Raw genomic sequence first — 20769 nt, 5'->3', positions numbered from 1 at the left:
TAACCTGTAGTAGCTCCTACCTCTAGGTTTCAAACAAGATTTTTTTTTAATGGGAATATAAACCCCCTTATACCAAAAAAGAACTCCCAAGTTTACTGTTTTATCTATTAAATTTAAATTTTAAGAATTTACGTCTCATCAGAGAAATCTAAAAGGACTTTCAAGACCAATTTATTAATTTTACTCACCTGGTTGATTGTATCGGGCAGTCCTTGTCTATATACTTCACAAATTTGAGCCATCTCTTGAGTACAGAGCATATATAAAACAAGAAAATTTTAACCATGAGTAAGAATTGCTGGGTTTTTAGATTATGTCACAATATTTGCAGTAACAAACTGGGGCAGATCCCCAGTGTTGTTCATTAAGCTTATTGTATACATTCTTCCTAAATAATAGCTTCCATCACTGTCCTGCTGCTACTCCCAGACTGCTGAATGCTAGGGGGAGGAGGGCAAAAATCACACCACCATGAAGATTAATGCCGGACAATTGTGTAACTTCCAACCCACCTGAAATATATTTTTCTACATGTTCCACCTCAGTTCTCTCTCCCACTCTCTTCACATTAGTTATTTCAGACTTTAACCACTTTCCTCAAGCCGCTACCCATTTCTGCCCTTTCAGCAAATCATGACGTCTCCACCCTAAGAGAAAATAGAAGCTATCAGATTGAAATTCCCTCAACTTGCTCCTTGTGGCAGAGACTGCCATCTGGCCACCAAATACTCATTTTCTTAGTAACAGAACCAAGCTTGATGAAATTGGGCCATCTGGAATAAGGACTACATTTCCAGACTCTCATGCACCTAGGTGTGGCCATGGATCTAACTTCTGGCCAGTGGAAGTGTTACATAGAACTTTCAGGAAGATACTTTAAAGAAGAGGTCCTGAAACTCTCCCTTACCCCCTTCTCACCATCCCCTCTTTCTACCAGGTGAGAACAGGGAAAAGATGGGTGGAGTATAAGCAGCCGACAACTGATATAAGTCACCCTTAGGATATAAGCCATATGATGAAAGTAGCAGAATTGAACAGACGAGGTGCTGGCTGACTATGAGCAGCTGCCGTTCATACCTGCTGTGGACTGCCAACTCCAGATATTTTATGTCTAAGCAGTGATTGTTTTGGGTTTTATATGCAGCTAAATCTAATCACAATACTTTTACCCTCCAACTTACATATCTCTACTTCACACTTGCCCCCCCCCCTTTTTTTTAAAGATTTTATTTATGACAGAGAGAGACAGGAACACAGCACGGGGAGCTGGAGAGGGAGAAGCAGGCTCCTCGCTGAGCAGGGAGCCGTATGGAGATCGATCCCCGGAGACTGGGATCATGACCCAAGTCAAAGGCTGATGCCCAATGACTGAGCCACCCAGGTGGCCCACGCCTTTGGTTTTTGTCTCCCACTTCAACGAAAGCATAGCTTCCTTTGTTTACACCCAAGTCTTCCACTTGAACCTAAAGATTTTTGCTTTTATTTCCACTTTATGTATTCATATGGTTCAAAATTCAAATGATACAAAAGGTTATATAGTGAGAAGTTTACTTTCTTGCCACCCTAGAAATCCAGTTCCCATCATTAGAGATAATCAATGACATCAAATTCATTAATTACCTTCCAGAGATATTATACATGCAATTAAATAATCCAATTGGTTCTTTCATGGGTTTTCTCATATTCTGCCAGTTTGTCTTCAATCAAAGGACATTCCTTTTTGGTTCTTACAGCTTCTGTTTTCTTACTGGGACTTCCTATCTTAACATTTGCTATGAGAATATTTTTCTTTACTCCAATCTCAATCTCCATCCTCTCCCTCCACCTGTTAATTTTTTTAAAAAGATATTTATTTATTTATTTAGGGGTAGATGCAGGAGGAGAGTCAGAGGATAAGCAGACTCCCCGCTGAGTTGAGAGCCAGTGTGGGGCTTGATTCCAGGATCCTGAGATCATGACCTGAGCTGAAGGCAGACACTTAACAGGAGCCACCCATGTGCCCCATCACTTTGCAGTTTAAGAGCCATTGTACTATCTTTGGCAATTCCTTATGTTGGAATAGGCTCTTGCAGTTGGTCTCCACTTTTTTCCCCCCGTTATATTCTTTTGAGACTAGGTCATATTTTTGTATTTATGTGTGTCAGGTAATTTTGAAGTGTATCCTTGATATTGGATATGTTATGTTATAGATACTTTGGTTTAAATCTGTGATGTATCTCTGGAGGTGCTGGTTTTGTTGTTAAACAGATAATTAACTTGGGCGCCTGGGTGGCTCAGTGGGTTAAGCCGCTGCCTTTGGCTCAGGTCATTATCTCAAGGTCCTGGGATCGAGTCCGGCATGGGCATCGGGCTCTCTGCTTGGCAGGGAGCCTGCTTCCTCCTCTCTCTCTCTGCCTGCCTCTCCGCCTACTTGTAATCTCTCTCTGTCAAATAAATAAATAAAATCTTAAAAAAAAAAGACAATTAACTTGATTTGATTTGCTTTCTGTTGAGCAGCACCTCAAATGCCAGTTTAATTCTTTTGTTCTTAGGATGCTTGGATTCTTCCCCACAGATATGTGGCAAATGATTCAGCTAGAGATTTGGGGCTTTCTCAGGCAAGATACCATGAAAATTAGATACTCATCCAGTGCCATTCCTCTCTTTCATGTGTTGACTTCCATCCAGATCTGCCTGTTCTTGGTTCTACTCAGTTATCTTTAGAAGTGGCTGTTTTTGTATTTTCCCCAGAATTTATAATAGTTCTATGGGGGTAAAGTCAGTCGTTTATGAGCTTACTTGGTCATAGTAGAAACAGAATCCAGTTATCTTTCAAGTAGGTCATTTGGATGCTAGTTTAGCTAATGAACTTGAAGGACCAGAATTAAATCAAATAGAAAGTTATTGCAGTGGGCGCTCGGGTGGCTCAGTTGGTTGAGTGACTGCCTTCAGCTCAGGTTCTGATCCTGGAGTCCTGGGATGAGTTCCACATTGGACTCCCTGCTCAGCAGGAAGTCTGCTTCTCCCGCTGACCTCTCTCCTCTCATGCTCTCTCTTTTTCTCTCAAATAAATAAATAAAATTTAAAACGAAAGTTATTGCAGTAATTCAGGCAAGAGCTGATGAGGGCCTCAACCATAGTAGTAACAGTAGGGCTGAAGATGATGAACTGAAGAAAAATGTACAAGGTAGAGTAACTGAGTTTCATGATTGGTTGCCTGGGAGATGATCAAAGTACAAAATGACCTCCTCTAACTGTTTTGCAAATCAGATTAAACAGTAATATAAATTTTATGCTAATTAGGGTACAAGTTTAACAATAGTAAGAAATGGGGATTTGTACACACACACAGTTTTGCTTGTTTTCCTTTTCTCTAACATTCTACAATTTATTAGTCCAGCCTGGACAGACAGCCCCACACCACACTCTTTCAGGTAACCAGGTTCCTTTTTTTTTTTTTTTAAAGATTTTATTTATTTATGAGACAGAGAACACGAGCGGGGTGTGTTGGGGGGTTGTGGATGGAGAGGGACAAGCAAACTCCCTGCTGGAGCCCGAGGCAGGCCTCAATCACTAGACTCTGAGATCATGACCTGAGCTGTAGTCAGAAGTTTAACTGACTAAGCCACCCAGGCGCCTCAGGTAACTAAGTTCTACTCCTTTTGTTGACCCACCACCCCTAAGGTGTTTTCCCTAGTTTTCATGGTCAGTATAAAGTCACTACTCTGTCCATGTTCCATCTGGTGGGGAAGAAGGAAAGAGCAAGTGGAGGGCAAGCAACATCAACTTTAAGTGTATATCACATACACTCCTATCCCAAGGGCCAAAACTTAGTCATGTGGCCATACCTAATTCAAGGGAATATGAGAAACATGGGCTCTAGCAGCACAGTCAAAATCTGGACAGGGATGGGGGCTCTATTCAGAAAAGAATGAGAGAATGGACGCTGGGAACAAGAACAGCCTATGTCATTGGTCAACCACTCTGGGCACTAAGGACTTTCTCACCACAGAACAAATTTAAACCTTCTTCAGGGGTAAACAAAGTTCCACCCAGATTCTGAATCCAGCAGTATGTTTAGAATCTCTGGATCTTAAGTAGGGAGAAGGAAAGACAAGATATTAGGGATGACAGTAACTGCCTATGTATCAGACATAAATTTGACATCTTTCCTCTACCCTTCACACACATAAGCAGATGCATTTTTTGTGTGTTGTGTGTGTTTGGCATAACAAAGTAGAGTCACAAGCATGCCAGATGTGGGCCTACAGTGTAGTATAATGAATCATGGGAATAATGCAACTTGCATCAGCTATACAACAGCCTCACGAAGACCAAATATAATTTTATAGGAAGTGCAAACAAGAGGATAAAGGAGATTAAGAATGATGGTAATGCTTGAAAAAGGAAAAAAAAATAAGACAAAACTAAAAATGTGTTCATCCGCGTAAAGTTGATTTAGGATGTAGCATCAGTATATGATAAAGGGTTGTAAATAAAGGAAAACAGATTAGCCAACAACCACCTATTTTAAAATTTTAAAGCAGACTCAAATGATATGAAATGAGTCTGATAATTAGAAAGATTTAAATCTCTGCTAATCTAAAGGAAGCCTTTAACATGAAATAGTTACTGTACTTACGTTGGGCAAAATGAAAACATTTTACTGGGTTACACTAACTCTACTCAGTTTGCCTTAACCCTATTATCATTAGTTATATATATTCTCATTCTAAAACATTGAATTTTTAATCATAAATTTTCTAAGAATAAACATTAAAATACACTTTTAAAAATGAAAATCAACATACATTAAGTGCCTTGATGCTTTCCACACACAACTGAAAGATCTGAATTTTTTTTTATTATTATCCCAGCAAATATGACACTAGAGAAAATGGTTGGGAAAATACAAATAAAGTCATTAAAAACACAGGCTGATTATTCATATCTACTACATTCAGAAGTATGCAAAACAATTTAGTTATATTGCAAAGCTGTAATTCCTTTTCCTAACAAAGCATTATTTTATAAAACTGTAGTGTTGTATTGATTCAATTTTAATACAAAATACTTATATACACAATACAATATAAAAGTAAACTGTGGGATAATGCCTTCCACAAAGGGATATATTAAGGCGCTTTACAAATATACCAATATGTTGACCCAAATTACCTTTTGCTTTAGATTAAAACAAACAGGCTAAATAAATGTTTCACTTTAAATACCAAAGGGATTTTTGTTTATTTTTGCTTATTAAAGAAAAATTTCTAAAGTACCTTAGGTAACAGCAGCAGCAATATCTAAAACTCTTCCCACTGTATTCTCTAATTTCTAACATATTATTAAGTCAGAATAAAACATTTCCACTCACAGTTTTGCACTTTGCAACAGCAGAAGGTAATAACTTTTTAAAAAAGTCAATCTCAAAGTGACTTCTTAGTCATACATTCTATAGTTCCTATTACAAATAAAGTAGAAAAGATACAGCAACAGGGCCTGCCTTGGAATGTCACCAGACAATACATAATAGTATCTACAATTACATAATTATAGAACACATTTCATAAATACTATTGATATACATAAAAAAGGGGATAAGTATAAGAAAGACAGCAAATTTTTTATTAAGTGGGAAAATTATCTGAAAAAGAAAACACGTGTAACCAATGTTTTCATTCTATTTCAATTGAAAGCATATAGGTTTTTTCATGTTGTTCTCATCTTTCTGGTCAGGAAACACCAGATTCTGTGCTAGAAGAACTGGATGTGGTTTGGGAATAAGAGAGCTAATAAGTATATCCAAATTGTTAAAAGTGCAGACAGCAAAGGCTTGTACACTGCTTTACATAAACAGAAAAAGCTTATGTTGTCAAAGAAAATTTTAAAAGAACACAGTAGTGTGTTGTAGTGTGAGCACAGAATTTGTAGTGTCAACACAGATTTTGTGGGGAGGGAAGGAGGGAGAGGAGACAGCACCTTAGTATTACTATAACATAAAACTAACAGAGTTGGTTTTGTACGGCACTGCATCACAATCCAGAAGTAAAAACAACCAAATGGAAATTTCAATAAATCTGAGAAAACCCAAAGAGCCAGAGGGATATCTTAACATTTGAGTACTGAGCTAAAAATTCTTGAACTACTTTTTCTGGCATAGGATTTTATAGCACTAATCAAATGTTCCATGAAGTGGAGACTGCCAAATCATTCTGGTGCCCTTTCTTACAACTCTCTGATTAGAAGTCCTTCAGAAATATTCCTGTAGCAAGCCTGTAACAAGCCAAACATCTATTTCAGTGCTCTCAAGAGTATGTTTAAAATGTCTTCGTGCTGTACCAGCAAGAGAGAGGCATTCCTAAGGGTATCTTATCACATGGTACAGACTTTTTTCCATCACAAATTATCAGTGTTTACACAAGCTGTGTGAATCTGAGTACTAATCAGTAAATTTAGAGCAAAGTTCTTAGTTTAATATATCAGTGTTCTTCTAGGACAGAGGTCCGTAACCAAGTTTATGAAGTTTTCAACATGTCCAGAATTCCTAAGACTGCATGTAGCATTCTATATGTGTGTGTTGATTTGTATTTTGGGGGGAAGAGTCCCCACCTTTCACAAAAACCAAGGAACCCCAAAGACCCATGGTTTATAAGCTGAGCTCTGAGAGGGACACCCAGAGAAACATGGGAAGTTTGAGCTAGTAAGTCTTCATTGCCAGCCCCAATTCAAATAGAACAGCTTTGCCTTTAATTTTACTTACATATGTGAGACTTCCACTAGCTTTTTTCCATTAGTTTGAAAATCCTAAAATTATGCCTCTTCTTATCCAGAAATATAAAATTTTGATAAAACAATTCCCTATCAGTGGAACTTAAAGAAAAAGAAGTAAAATACAAATTTTACTAACGGCAGAATAGAGCCCTTTTCCCCTTCCTAAAAGAGAAGCTAAATGTATTTTGGTTTGAAACCATAAGAGTTCTTAAAACCTAAGCATTATATATAATAGGCATGCTGAAAAACACATGATTTAACCTTAAATTAAGTTAGGAGGATTTGAATTTTCTATTAAGACTACTATGTAATTTTTTCTAATTACTAAAGGCCACTCAATTAGGATTTAAATAATAATCTTTTCACCAGTTAATCTGCCCATAGGTAAAATATGGTCAAACAGCCAGATTTCCTTTTCCTTAACAGTCCATATATACAGCACTGTTCTGAAAGAGGAAACATATAACATTACTGATGACATAACCAAAACTGTCACTATACAGAAAAAGTACTTTTCTAGTGAGTACCCACAAATAATTTTTCTAATTAAAGTTTCATACGAAACTGAAATTAACCTGCTTAGGATGGTGGAAACTTTAAAAAAAATTGAAGGAAAAATACGAAGGATGCTAGCATTCAGTACTGTAAATTTTGACTTATGGCAACTTTATTCCCTTTTAAAAACTAGAAGCAGCATTAAAAAAATACCAGTATATAAAGAAAAATGGTAGTGCTCTGCTTCTTTTAAAGCCAGTAATTCTTGAGAAATAAATGCTAGAAGAGTAAATATTCCACAGAGGGGGAAAACAAACAAACAAACAAACCAGATAATCTGCATTATTTTTTCTTCTGATGAACATACTTATTTCAACCCTGTATTTCTCAGTTCTACAATGTAAATTATCAGATTATCATTAGCCTAGGAACACTCTTCACCATAATGGCTTAATTTCTACAGCTTATTTGTACCAAAAACAAGGTTATGGGGGTTAAAAGAAGAACAAAACTCTGTGAATGTGGGATACATTTCATATTTGGTTAAAGCAAGATAAAACTAAAACTGTCTTTCAAAAAAATTTCAAAAACTCTGTTCTTTTTTTTAAATTATTTAGTGTATGTACATATAGATACCAAGCTTCTCCTTTTTAAACAAAGCACTATGTTTTAATTTTAAGTACTTTAAGTACCAAGAACTGACTATAATATTCAGCTCATAATTTACTTTCTTTATTATGATTTTTTCTAAATTACTGATTAAAAGGACTGGAATAAATTAACATTTAAAAAATTTTTTCCATAATTTAGGAACATAAGATATTGTACACAGAGCACTCATACACAGCTCTGTCACATTTGCATAATTTTACTCTCAGAGCCTCAAAAAACTCTGCGTTGGGTCTTTTTGCAAACCCTCATTACAACAATTATCTAGTGTGTTAAACATACACTAGATCACGGTTTTTGATCTCTGAGCCTGTGTGCTGATCATCTTCATCTGACTGTTGCTCTGAGCCTTGTGAATTAATATATTCATATTCAATAGGCTTTGGATAATTATACGGGTAACCATTGTCATCAAAAAACCTCCGAAAGGTAAATTCATAGAAAGCATGTTCAGGGTGCTTTCCATTTTTATACCATCCGTTGAGAGTGTCATTTACATTTTCTTCCTCATTATCATCACTCCATAACTTATCAGGATCAACAGGATCAAAATTTGATGTATCTGTTGGGTGTGTGATTTTAGGAATGTATGAAGCAGACTGCTGTCTCAGGTCACTGGAGAAATCAATTGTTTTAAAAAATGGATGTGCTTTTATTTCATCAGCCCCATTCTTGCCTAAGCGATCTTCTGGTCCTCGGCAAAGTTTAATAATAAGATCAGATGCTTCAGGACTCAGTTTAGCTTGAGGTGGAATGTGAAGAGATGTTTGCCAGTTGATAACCTTTAAAGAGGATTTTTAGAAATTAGGAGGGAAGAGATAAATAAGAAAAACAAAAATTTCCTCCAAGTTGTATACCAAAAAGTTTTACCAGACTATTTGCATTTTTAAAAATAAATCGTATTGTATTTCACCTTCCTTACCTTTAATCATGAATGAATCAATCAGTGGTGGGAAATAACCTTTCTTCCCATTCTCTCCTCTCGACGCAATTTATACTCAGATTATAAGACTCATCAGTGTAAGTTTATGTATTTATTTATTTATTTATTTATTTTTTCATCACTGTAAGTTTAACTCCGCTGTAAAGCTCTTCTACTTATGGCAAAAATGATTATTTCTACTCTGCCTCCCATTCTATGTTACTGGTATCATAGTATTTCTACTACTTTGTGATACGTATTTATGACTGTGTCCTTCTACCAGAGTTAAAGTTCTGTAAGGCTATAGACCATGTTTTGTCTTTGTATTTCTCAGTGCTTGGCAAGTTGCCTGGCACATAATTTATAGATGTTCAATAAATATTTATTCTGGGGATGCCTGGGTGGCTCAGATGGTTGCCTTCAGCTCAGGTCATGATCCTGGAATCCTAGGATTGAGCTTCACATCAGGCTCCCTGCTCGGCAGGGAGCCTGCTTCTCCCTTTCCCTCTGCCTATCCCCCTGCTTGTGCTCTCTCTGCCTCTCTAAGTGAATAAATAAAATCTTGTTTAAAAAGATTTTATTTATTTGAGAGAGAGAGAGAGAGCATAAGAGGAGAGAGGTCAGCAGGAGAGCCTGATGTGGGACTTGATCCCAGGACTCCAAGATCATGACCTGAGCCGAAGGCAGTTGCTTAACCAACTGAGCCACCCAGGTGCCCGAATAAATAAAATCTTTAAAAAGAATGTTCTGGCTTTGAATAAAACAGAATGAGGGAGAGTGGGAGGGAGGAAGGAAAGAAAGAGAAGAAAGAGTAAGAGAAAGAAGGTAGTAGGTAATGAAGAAGTATTTGTTACTATTGAGTTTTGAAAATTCTTTTTATAGTCTAGAGACAAGCCCTTTGTGGGAAATGTGATCTGCAAATATGTTCTCCCAAGCTGTAGCTTATCCTCATTGTCTTGTGTTTTGTTTAGTTTTTAAAGACTTTATTTATTTATTTATTTATTTGAGAAAGGGCACACATGACCATGCACATGCATGCCTGGCAGGGGAGGTGGGCGGTAAGAGGAGAGAAAAGGGGAAAGAATTTCCATCAGATTCTGTGCTGAGATTGGAGCCTGATACCAAGCTTGATCCTGAGGATCATGACCTGAGCTGAAACCAAGAATCAGACGCTCAACTAACTGAGCTACCTAGGCACCCTTGACTGTGTGTTCTGTATACTACAAGTTTTATTAAAGTTTTGATGAATTCCAATTTCTCAACTTTTTCTTGTATGGATCATGAATTTGGTGTCATTTCTTTTCTTTTCTCTCTCTTTTTTTTTTTTGACGGACAGAGATCATAAGCAGGCAGAGAGGCAGGTAGAGAGAGAGGAGGAAGCAGGCTCCCCACTGTGCAGAGAGCCTGATGCAGGGCTCGATCCCAGGACCCTGAGACCATGACCTGAGCCGAAGGCAGAGGCTTTAACCCACTGAGCCATGCAGGTGCCCCTTGGTGTCATTTCTAAGTATTCTTTTCCTAACCCTAGGCCATAAAGGTTTTCACCTATGTTTTCTTCTAAAATATTATAGCTTTACATTTGATCTCTAGATCAATGATCCATTTTGAGTTAATCTTTGTGTAAGGATGAAGTTTACATTGAGTTTCAGTACTCTGTATATGGCTGACCAATTTTTATTGTATCATTTATTGAAATACTATTCCTTCTCCACCTGCACCTTTGTCAAAAATCAAATGTCATATTTGGGCGATTCTATTTCTCCATTCTCTATCCTATTCCATGGATCTATATTTGTGTCCTTCTGCCAATATTACCCTGTCTGGATTACTGTAACCTCACAGTAAGGTTTTTTTTTTAAGATTTTATTTATTTATTCAACAGACAGAGATCACAAGTAGGCAGAGAGGCAGGCAGAGAGAGAGGGGGAAGCAGGCTCCCCACTGTGCAGAGAGCCCAATGCAGGGCTCGAGCCCAGGACCCTGAGACCATGACCTGAGCTGAAGGCAGAGGCTTTAACCCACTCAGCCACCCAGGCGCCCCTGTAACCTCACAGTAAGTCTTAAAATCAAGTAGTTGATTCTTCTTTCTTCTTATTTTCTTTTTTTTTTTTTAAAGATTTTATTTATTTATTTGAAAGACGGAGATCACAAGTAGGCAGAGAGGCAGGCAGAGAGAGAGAGAGAGGGAAGCAGGCTTCCTGCGGAGCAGGGAGCCCGATGCGGGGCTCGATCCCAGGACCCTGAGATCATGACCCGAGCCAAAGGCAGCAGCCCAAACCACTGAGCCACCCAGGCGCCCCGTCTTCTTATTTTCTATTTAAATAAATATTAAATAATAATATTACATAAATACTAATATTACATAATAAATATTTATTTTTAAGTAGGCTCCATGTCCAGTGTGGAACCCAATTTGGGGGCTTGAACTCACAACCTTGAGATCAAGACCTGAGCTGAGATCAAGAGTCAGACGCTTAACTGAGTCATCGAGGCAGCCCCTTTGTTCTTCTTCTAAAAATCAGTTTTCATTATTCTAATTCCTTTGTCCACCATATAAATTTTAAAATTGGCTCATCTATATCTACAAAAATTAGAAGAGAATTAAATCTATAGATGATTTATTTTGGAGATAAGTGATAGCTTTACTATGTTGTCCTTCAATCTATCAACATGGCACATGTCTGTATTTATGAAGATCTTTCTTGATTTTCTTTCATCAGAGTTTGTAGCTTTCAGCATACAAATCTTACTCATGTTTTATTAAATTTATACCTACATATTTCAATTTGGGGCATTTTCTATAAATGTTACAGCTTTTAAATTTCAGTTTCTAGTCAAGTATTGCTTGAATATAGAAATATAATAGATTTGTATGTATTATACCCTTATATCCTACAACCCTGCTAAATTCACTTAGTAGTTCTATGGGTTTTTTTCATAAATTCCCTAGGATTTTCTTTTTCTTTCTTTTTTTGTTTTTTAAAGATTTTATTTATTTATTTTGACAGAGAGAGCACAAGCCCCAAGGATATCTGTTCTTACCAGTCTTATTAAGCATAGTTCTGGAAGTCTTAGCCAGTGTAATATAGCAACAAAAGAATTAAAAGGCGTACAGATTATACAGAAAGAAAAACTTCCCCTATTCAGAGATGACAACATCATTTTCTATGTAGAAAATCCCAGGGAGGGGTGTCTGGGTGGCTCAGTGGATTAAAGCCTCTGCCTTCAGCTCAAGTAATGATCTCAGGGTCCTGGGATCAAGCCCCGCATCAGGCTCTCTGCTCGGAAGGGAGCCTGCTTCCCACCCCCACCCCCCGCCTGTCTCTCTGCCTACTTGTGATCTCTGACTTATGATCTCTGTCTGTGAAATAAATAAATAGAATCTTTAAAAAATAAAAAAAGTCCAAGGGAGGGGGCATCTGGGTGGCTCAGTTGGCTAAGGATCTGCCTTCAGCTCAGGGCATGATCCAAGGGTCTTGGGACTGAGCCTGTATCAAACTCCCTGCACTGCAGCGAGTCTGCTTCTCCCTCTCCCTGCTGCTCCCCCTGCTTGTGCTTGCTCTCACTCTAATAAGTGGGTAAAATCTTAAAACAAAACCAAAAAAACCACAGCTATCCTTTCCTTGTTCTTTTATTTTTTTTAAGTTTTTAATTTATTTATTTTAGAGAGAGAGGAGGAGTGCAGGGGTAGGGGGAGACAGAATCTGAAGCAGACACCATGCTGAGCATATGGAGCCCAATGTGGGGCTTGATCCCAGGGCCTGATATCATGATCTGAGACGAAACCAAAAATCAGATGCTTAACTGACGGTGCCACCCAAATGCCCCATCCTTGTTCTTGATTTTAAGGAGAAAGCATTCAATTTTTATAAACACACACACACATTTTTATATATGTATATATATGCATATATATGTGTAAATATATGTGTATATATATATGCATTATATATATATTAAAAAGAAGGTAAAATGAAGACACTTTCAGACAAACTAATCTGAACTAAACCTGAGGGAATGCATTACTGAGAGACCTATACTAAACGAAATCTAGGAGTGTCTGGTGGCTCAGTGGGTTAGGCTACCAACTGTTGATTTCGACTCAGGTCATGATCTCAGGGTCTTGGGACTGAGCCCTGTGCTGGGCTCCAGGCTCAGCACCGAAGTCTGCTTGGGATTCTCTCTGCAACTCCACCCCCACCCCTTGCCCCCAGTTCATACTCTCTCTCTAAAATAAACAGGGGCACCTGGGTGGCTCAACTGATTGGGCATATGTCTTTGGCTCAGGTCATGATTCCAGGGTCCTGGGATTGAGCCATACATCAGGCTTCCCTGCTCAACAGGGAGTCTGCTTCTCCCTGTTCCTCTTCCCAACCGCCACTCATGCTCTCTAATTAATAAAATCCTAAAAAACAAAACAAACAAAAAAAAAAACTTTAAATAAAAGAAAAAATCTCGGGGCGCCTGGGTGGCTCAGTGGTTTGGGCTGCTGCCTTCGGCTCGGGTCATGATCTCAGGGTCCTGGGATCGAGGCCCGCATCGGGCTCTCTGCTCCACAGGAAGCCTGCTTCCCTCTTTCTCTCTCTCTCTCTCTGCCTACTTGTGATCTCTGTCTGTCAAATAAATAAATAAAATCTTAAAAAAAAAAAAAAAAAGAAAAAGAAAAAATCTAAAGCAAGTTATTTTTATTTTATCTCATCTTATTTATTTTTACGTAGGCTTCACACCCAGCCTGAGCCCAATGTGGGCTCAAACCACAACCCTGAGATTGAGACCTGAGCTGATACCAAGAGCTGGACACTTAACCAATAGATACTCAGTGCCCCCAGAAGTTTTAAATATAGTATATTAAATGCAATGAAAGAAGTAGTTACAACTTAGGGGGAAGCATCTTAGAAGACATAACTTCAAGATACTCAAAGAATGGGGGGCGCATGGGTGGCTCAGTGGGTTAAGCCTCTGCCTTTGGCTCAGGTCATGATCCTGGGGTCCTGGGATTGAGCCCCGCACTGGGCTCTCTGCTTAGCAGGGAGCCTGCTTCCCTTCCTCTCTCTCTGCCTGCCTCTCTGACTACTTGTGATCTCTGTCAAATAAATAAATAAAAATCTTTATTTAAAAAAAAAAAAAAGATACTCAAAGAATGGTTAAGAATGAGTTCGTTTAGGAATTAACTAGGTTTAAAGTGGGAATGTTGTGGAAGATGGGAAAGAAAGGAAGAGGACATTCCAGACAGAGGGAATGGTATGGACAAAGGAAAAGAGGGCAAATCTGGATTTTAATCCATGGACATGGGAACCACTGAAGGATTTATAATGGGTTGTTTATAATCCAAATTGAGGACAACTTCTTATTGAAGTGCCAGAGGTAATTTCAAGTGAAGATACATACTTTGTTTGTAGTTTGGGGGTAGAATGTCCATGGAAGGAAACAAAGCCAGGAGCCAGAAGGTGACAAAAAATAATTTAGAATAAATTTGCAAACAGTACTAAAGACTTCCAGGAGAAGCAGTGAGGGGGAATATAACAACATGAAAACAGTGGGATGATGCAGATTAGAGTTCACCTGTGGAATTTTTTCGTGGCTTCCTATAACCTTACACGTTCATTTTTTTTTAAACGACTCTACCCCAATGGGGGCTTGAACTCACAAACTCATGACCCCAAGTTCAAGAGTCACATCCTCTATCAACCCAGCCAGCCAGCAGCCCCCTTACAAGCTCATTCTTAAATTCCAGATTAAGATGTTCTAAGTAGAGGACTGCTAAAGGTCTGGGATATAGGGACTTTGTGACAATTCTTTGGTACAGATTCTATATCTTACCTTCATTTGTGTTTCTAATGGTGTTTGTGCCAAGAAAGGAGGCTGTCCCACCAACATTTCAAAAAGAATTACACCAACACTCCACCAGTCACATAACTGTGTATAGCCTAAAATAAGATACCAAAGTTATAGTCACTCATAAACTTCCTAAAAAATGCTCAGAATACAATCAAAATTAATAGTAAATCACCAACTTATGATGTAGAAATTAATATTTTTATTATAAACCTGAAAAATAAGCCACATGCTAATTATTTTAAGATTCAGCTGGTCTAAAGGGCTACTGAGATATTATGAAACTAATGTTTTACCTGTTCGTAACAACACTTCAGGTGCAATGTAATTGGGAGTCCCAACCAATGAATGTGCAAGACATCGCTGGTGCTGGCGTGCCGCTCGCCGCTCTAGTGGCTTCAATCTATCTCCACATCGACAGTTAGAGGGGTCACCCCATTCATTACTGAAATCCATACTATCCTGCCGTGGATGGTCACCTGTGTAGTAAATAGGTAAGTAAATAAAAACAAGAGTGTAGCAAAACAAGAACAAGAGTGTACGAAAAGCCTGTTTAATCTTTTAACATCATGGCTTAGAGTTAACGACACTCTTTACTTGCAACAAACTAAGACACAATGTATGCCATATCACTGATGATATTTATTACTGACTAGAGCCTGTGCTCTAAAATAGCAACAGGACAGGTTTTAAGCTAAGAAAAATTAGCATAAGATTCAGTAATTTACTCAATGTTAAATGATGATAATGAAAATCATGAGTAGGCAGGAGCAGGAATCTGTTATTCAGATTGCTCCCCACTACTAACCTGAACAAAGTCTCAAACAAATTATATGAGTGTTTCATTCACTTAACAAATGATAATGATAAGTAAGAAAGACCGGGTTCTTCTCTCAGGTAGCTTCTTTGCATGGGACAAACACAACAGATACATATATAAGAAACAGAGTGATGCATCCCATTCGGAGAATCAAGATCGAAGGATATGACACATGTACCAGGGTGGCTCAGGAAGACTGAGATGACATTTGTAAAAAAACAAAAAAGACTCAACCATTTGAAAACCAGGACAAGGTATTCTACACAGAAACAGTAACAGAGAAAAGACCAGTACGATTAGTAAAGGACAGAATGGTAGACAACGGAGTAGAAGCCAGTGTACCTGGGTTTTAGGAGCAAAAGAAATTATTTGCCTTTTACTCCAAATACAGTGGAAAGATATTGGGAGTTTGAAGGAAGAGAATGACAAGATCTGATTTATGTTTTAAAAAGGACACTAACAACTGTGTAGAGAATAGAGTATAGGAAGGACAAGTATAAAGAAACCAATTCAGAGGCTATTGCAGTTTAGCTTGGACTACAATGGTAACAGTGGAGATAGAGAAAAGTGAATAGATCAAGGTATTTTTAGAGGTGGAATAAGCAGGATATATTGATGGATTGGATATAAAGGGTGTGGAAGAAAAAGAATCAAGGACAACTAAGTGGGTGGTGGTAATACAATTTACTAAAATGGGTAAAACTGGAGAGGGAGAAATCAAGAGTTATTTACTGGTAATGTTAAGTTTGAAAGGCCTATTAGAAATACACACGCAGTGCCTACGTGGCTCAGCTGAGTATCTGATTCTTGGTTCAGGCTTAGGTCATGATCTCAGGGTCCTGGGATCACACCCTGCATTGAGCTCCCTGCTTAGCACGGCGTCTGCTGGAGCTTCTCTCCCTGTACCCCTCCCCACACTTGTGCACTCCTTCTCTAAAATAAATAAATAAATCTTACACACATGACCGAAAGGAAGAGGCTATTTCTATTTATTTATTATTGTTATTATTATTATTATTATTAAAGATTTTGTTTATTTGACAGAGATCACAAGCAGGCAGAGAGAGGAGGAAGCAGGCTCTCCGCTGAGCTGAGAGCCCGATGCGGGGCTCAATCCCAGGACCCTGGGGTCATGACCTGAGCCGAAGGCAGAGGCCTTAACCCACTGAGCCACCCAGGCACCCCGGGAGAGGCTATTTCTAAAGAGAAATCTGGAAGTCACTGATATGAGATGGCATTTAAAGCCATGACTTGATGAAATTACCTAGAAAAATATATCTGAAATTACCCTAACTGTAACAATCATCGGGGATGTTTGATTAAAATACAATTTCTTGGGGCGCCTGGCTGGCTCAGTTGGTAGACCATACAACTCAGGGTTGTGAGTTTAAGCCCCATGTGGGGCGTGGAGCCTACTTAAAAAAATAAAAAGCAAACTTTAAAAAAAATGTATTATTTCTCCTCTCCAGTGAGTATTTTCAATCAGAAGACTGGAATAGAGCCTAAGAATCATATTTTTAAGAAAAACTCCAAGTAATTCAGGAGAATCTGGGGAGACAGGTTCAGGTGTCTCATTCTATCCATTTAATGTCAATTTACTGTGTTCACTTAAGCACAGAGGGCAAGACTTACCTCAGAAGATTGCTGTGACCCTGAAGTTAGAATGTATGCAAACAACCTAGTCATGGTAAGATTCAAGAGTCGTTAGCTCGACTTACACTTCCTTTAGTGCTCTGAAGGGATCTTGGTGAGGCATTGTGGTGTAAAAGAAATAACATGGGCCCTGTAATCAGACAAACCTGGGTTCAAAGCCTAGCCCTTACTACTTCTTTTCTGTCTGACCTTGGGCAAGTTACTTAATCTAAATAAGCCTCAGTTTCTTTATCCTGTGTCACAGTGATATTGTGTATATAAAGTGTTTAAATAAGTTGTGTGACAGTTGTATAATGGAATCCTAAATAATAGTGAAAACAGAAGTTATATGCAGTAACACAGATCAACCTCAAACATATAAAGGAAGTGAACACAGAAGAATACATATAGAATGATTACATGTAAATAAAGGTGCAAGAGTAGACAAAATGAAGTAACAGTGTTTAGGGTTACAGACATATGTGGAAAAAGTATAGAGAAAAGGAAAGAACTGATTACAGAGTTCTGAAATACTGATTACCCCTGTGGAGGAGAAAAGGGGAAGTGATCGTTTATGGGCTTCAAAAATACTGATAACCTGTTTTCTAAGCTGAATGGCAGGTATGGGGCTTTATTTCAAAATTATTTTTAAAACGTTATTTGTTTGGCATATTTCAAATTAACAAAATATAGAGATTAACTCAAAAATATTAATGGTATTTAGAAATAACTGACTCTAACATATTCTTTCATTTTATAAGTTTAGGTGTCTAAAGGATTCACTCACATTTATCCAACAGACAAGACCTGAAACCAGGACTTCTGGCTTTTACCCAGTGATAATACCATCTTATATTTTATTACATTAATAAATCATATTAGCATATACAAATTTTATGATTTTACTCACCACTCTGATAGTACTTAGAATCATGTGTCCATCTGAAGCCAGTGCAGAGGCCGAAGTCCGTCAATTTAATATGACCATCACGATCAATCAAAATATTATCAGGTTTAATATCTCTATGAATAAAACCCATTTTATGAACACTTTCAACTGCACAGGTAAGCTCTGCTATGTAGAATCGTGCCAGATTTTCTGGAAAGATGCCCATTCTAATTAATAGGCTCATCATATCACCCCCAGGAATATAGTCCATTACAAAATATAAATTGTCCTTATCTTGGAATGAGTAATACAGACGAACTACCCATTCATTGTCAGCTTCAGCCAGGATATCCCGCTCAGCTTTAACATGAGCAACTTGATTTCGAAGCAGAACGTCTTTCTTTCGGAGAGTTTTTGTTGCATACAAAGCCTTAGTATCTACTTTTCTTGCTAGACAGACTTCACCAAATGCTCCTATTCCTAGTGTCTTTATCTTCACAAACATAGACTTGTCCATTTTAGCCCTCTTTAGACGGATGTAATTAGACTCTTTTTGGCAAAGCATCTTTCTCATTTGATCCTGTGCATCTTGAGATAATCCAACCTAGGTAAATAAACTAAAGGTTAAATGAGGAATTACCTTCTACACCAAACAGTACAAAATAGTTTGGAAAAAATTCAGGCATATAAGGTTAAATGCATAATAATTTTTAATAAAGCATGTTAGGAATCTAGAATATACTTCAAGGAAAATTAATTATCAAAAGTGCAGCTTAAGGGACAGTTAACAGGATATACAAAGGTGAGTATATATGCAGATTCTGCTGTGGAGAGCAAGAAGATGATACCAACGATCAGCTTTCCAACTGCTTTCTAATGCAGCCCCCAAAAAGTTCCCAATGTGCAATAACCAAACATCTGTTAACATGCATCCTCATCTATCTCTCCATGCATATTCATCCCAAATTATGTGATTAGACTGCCTTCATTTTATGCTTCTCTTGTGAATGCCTAGGATTAGTGTTCCTATTTTACTTTTCATGGAAAAAAAAAAAAAACAACCTCTTTCCGTCCAGATTCATTTGTTCTAAAAAAAATTGATGTATTAAGAAAAAAAGAATGTCTTCTTTAACCTAACCACTCATTAATAGTCCATCTTTTTTTTTCTTTAAAAGATTTTATTTATTTGACACAGAGAGAGAGACAGCGAGAGAGGGAATATAAGCAGCGAGGAGTGGGGGAGGGAGAAGCAGGCTTCCCTCTGGGCAGGGAGCCCGTTGTGGGGCACGATCCCAGGACTCTGGGATCACGACCTGAGCTGAAGGCAGACACTTAACAACTGAGCCACCCAGGTATCCCAATAGTCCATCTTTCCTTTCATCTTTCTTTATATTTTTCTCAGGCATTAGAATGAGAGTAGGACTCACAGCCACCACTAATACAAAATGCAAAGACCTTCTCCTACCTTATTTAAACAGGACAACTTGTTTGAAAAAGAGGTATCTTTTCAGGCACTTTGGAACATTTCAAAGAATAGTCAATGTGACTTATGAAGATACCAGATTAAATGCAGATTAAAAACAAAAGCCAATTTATGAGTAGACATGGACTACCTGTATTTAGAAGGAAGTTTATTTTTGTCTAGTTCAATAAAGAATTAAAGGGTTTAAAAAGAAAAGGAATTAAAGAAGTAGAGTCTATTCTAGAAATGCAAGCCTAATTAGAATATAGCAACCTCATGCTTCTGTTAGGATGCGCATTTGCATGCAAAAATTTTTTTAAAAGGGTGGCATGCCAGACTTAAAACTGTTTCTCTTAAAATCTTACTTGCCTACACAGTAATGGAGGCTACAGAAGTCAGCAAAGCTTCCAACACCATAAAAGTTTAAATCAGCTATTAGTGAAAGTAAAGAGGAAAAAGGAAAAATAAACTAAGAAAATACATACAGACAGACTTTAGTAAGAAATCCTAAGAGCTAAAATATGGATAAGTCATACAAATTATCATGGTATTTCTCATCTAAGAAAGCTCAATTCATAACAGGAATAACATAACTATAAAATTAGATTAAGTAAAATTATCTTAAAAAAATAGCTCTCAAGTTATGTGAGTAAGTTTCATCACAAATTTAAGCCTCCCAGACTCTGAATGATAGATATATGACTGCGAATCAACCTCTGAACTGTAAACATGTGACAAATATATTAACAATAATAGTACCACCATAATATCTAGTGAAGATATGTATATATATGAAAATCACAAGACAGATTCATCTAAAATGAGTGAGCACTAATTCTGGTCTCCTTTTAGTAGTTTAAAAATTTCAGCATATTTTCCAGAACATTATAAAAATGAAATTAGAAGAGGAAACAACTGAAGGGACAGGTCTTTGACACTTTCTAATGGGACCAACCAGATGAATAATCCCAATGAATAAGGCCCCAAAACTACTATAAGTAAAAACAAATGTTTCATAAGTATAGCTAGCAGAAGATGGGACCCAGATATTTCTAGCCTATTTTAAAATGTTGAAAGACAATGTGTAAAACCTAGAAAATAACCCTTGCTCCTATTTCCACATAAAGGGATTATGTACATCTAAATAGCACACTATAAATTATATTTTTCTTAATTTATTACAACTTTATTCCAGGAAATTGAGTAAATCTTGAAATACTAAAATAAAATGGTCTAATCAAAAGTACTTTAAATTACTGACTTGTAAGCAATGATAATATATTAGCTATAGA

The 20769-nt window shown here is 37.5% G+C and overlaps 1 protein-coding gene across 1 annotated transcript in view; it reads right to left on the bottom strand.

Annotated features, from left to right (window-relative positions):
• Positions 1 to 4821: 4821 nt before the first annotated feature.
• The window catches only part of LATS1 (large tumor suppressor kinase 1), a 56394-nt gene continuing 40446 nt past the window's right edge, over positions 4822 to 20769 (bottom strand). Inside the window, exons 5-8 of the mRNA XM_082730284.1 lie at positions 18037 to 18619; positions 14971 to 15153; positions 14660 to 14766; positions 4822 to 8699 (exon numbers count right to left, since the gene is read on the bottom strand). Coding sequence (XP_082586410.1) covers positions 8190 to 8699; positions 14660 to 14766; positions 14971 to 15153; positions 18037 to 18619 — 1383 coding nt within the window. The 3' untranslated portion in view covers positions 4822 to 8189. The remainder of the gene's footprint in view (positions 8700 to 14659; positions 14767 to 14970; positions 15154 to 18036; positions 18620 to 20769) is intronic.

Source organism: Mustela nivalis, assembly GCF_964662115.1.
Source record: "Mustela nivalis genome assembly, chromosome: 5".
Taxonomy (NCBI): domain Eukaryota; kingdom Metazoa; phylum Chordata; class Mammalia; order Carnivora; family Mustelidae; genus Mustela; species Mustela nivalis.
This window is presented reverse-complemented; position numbering and strand designations above follow the sequence as displayed.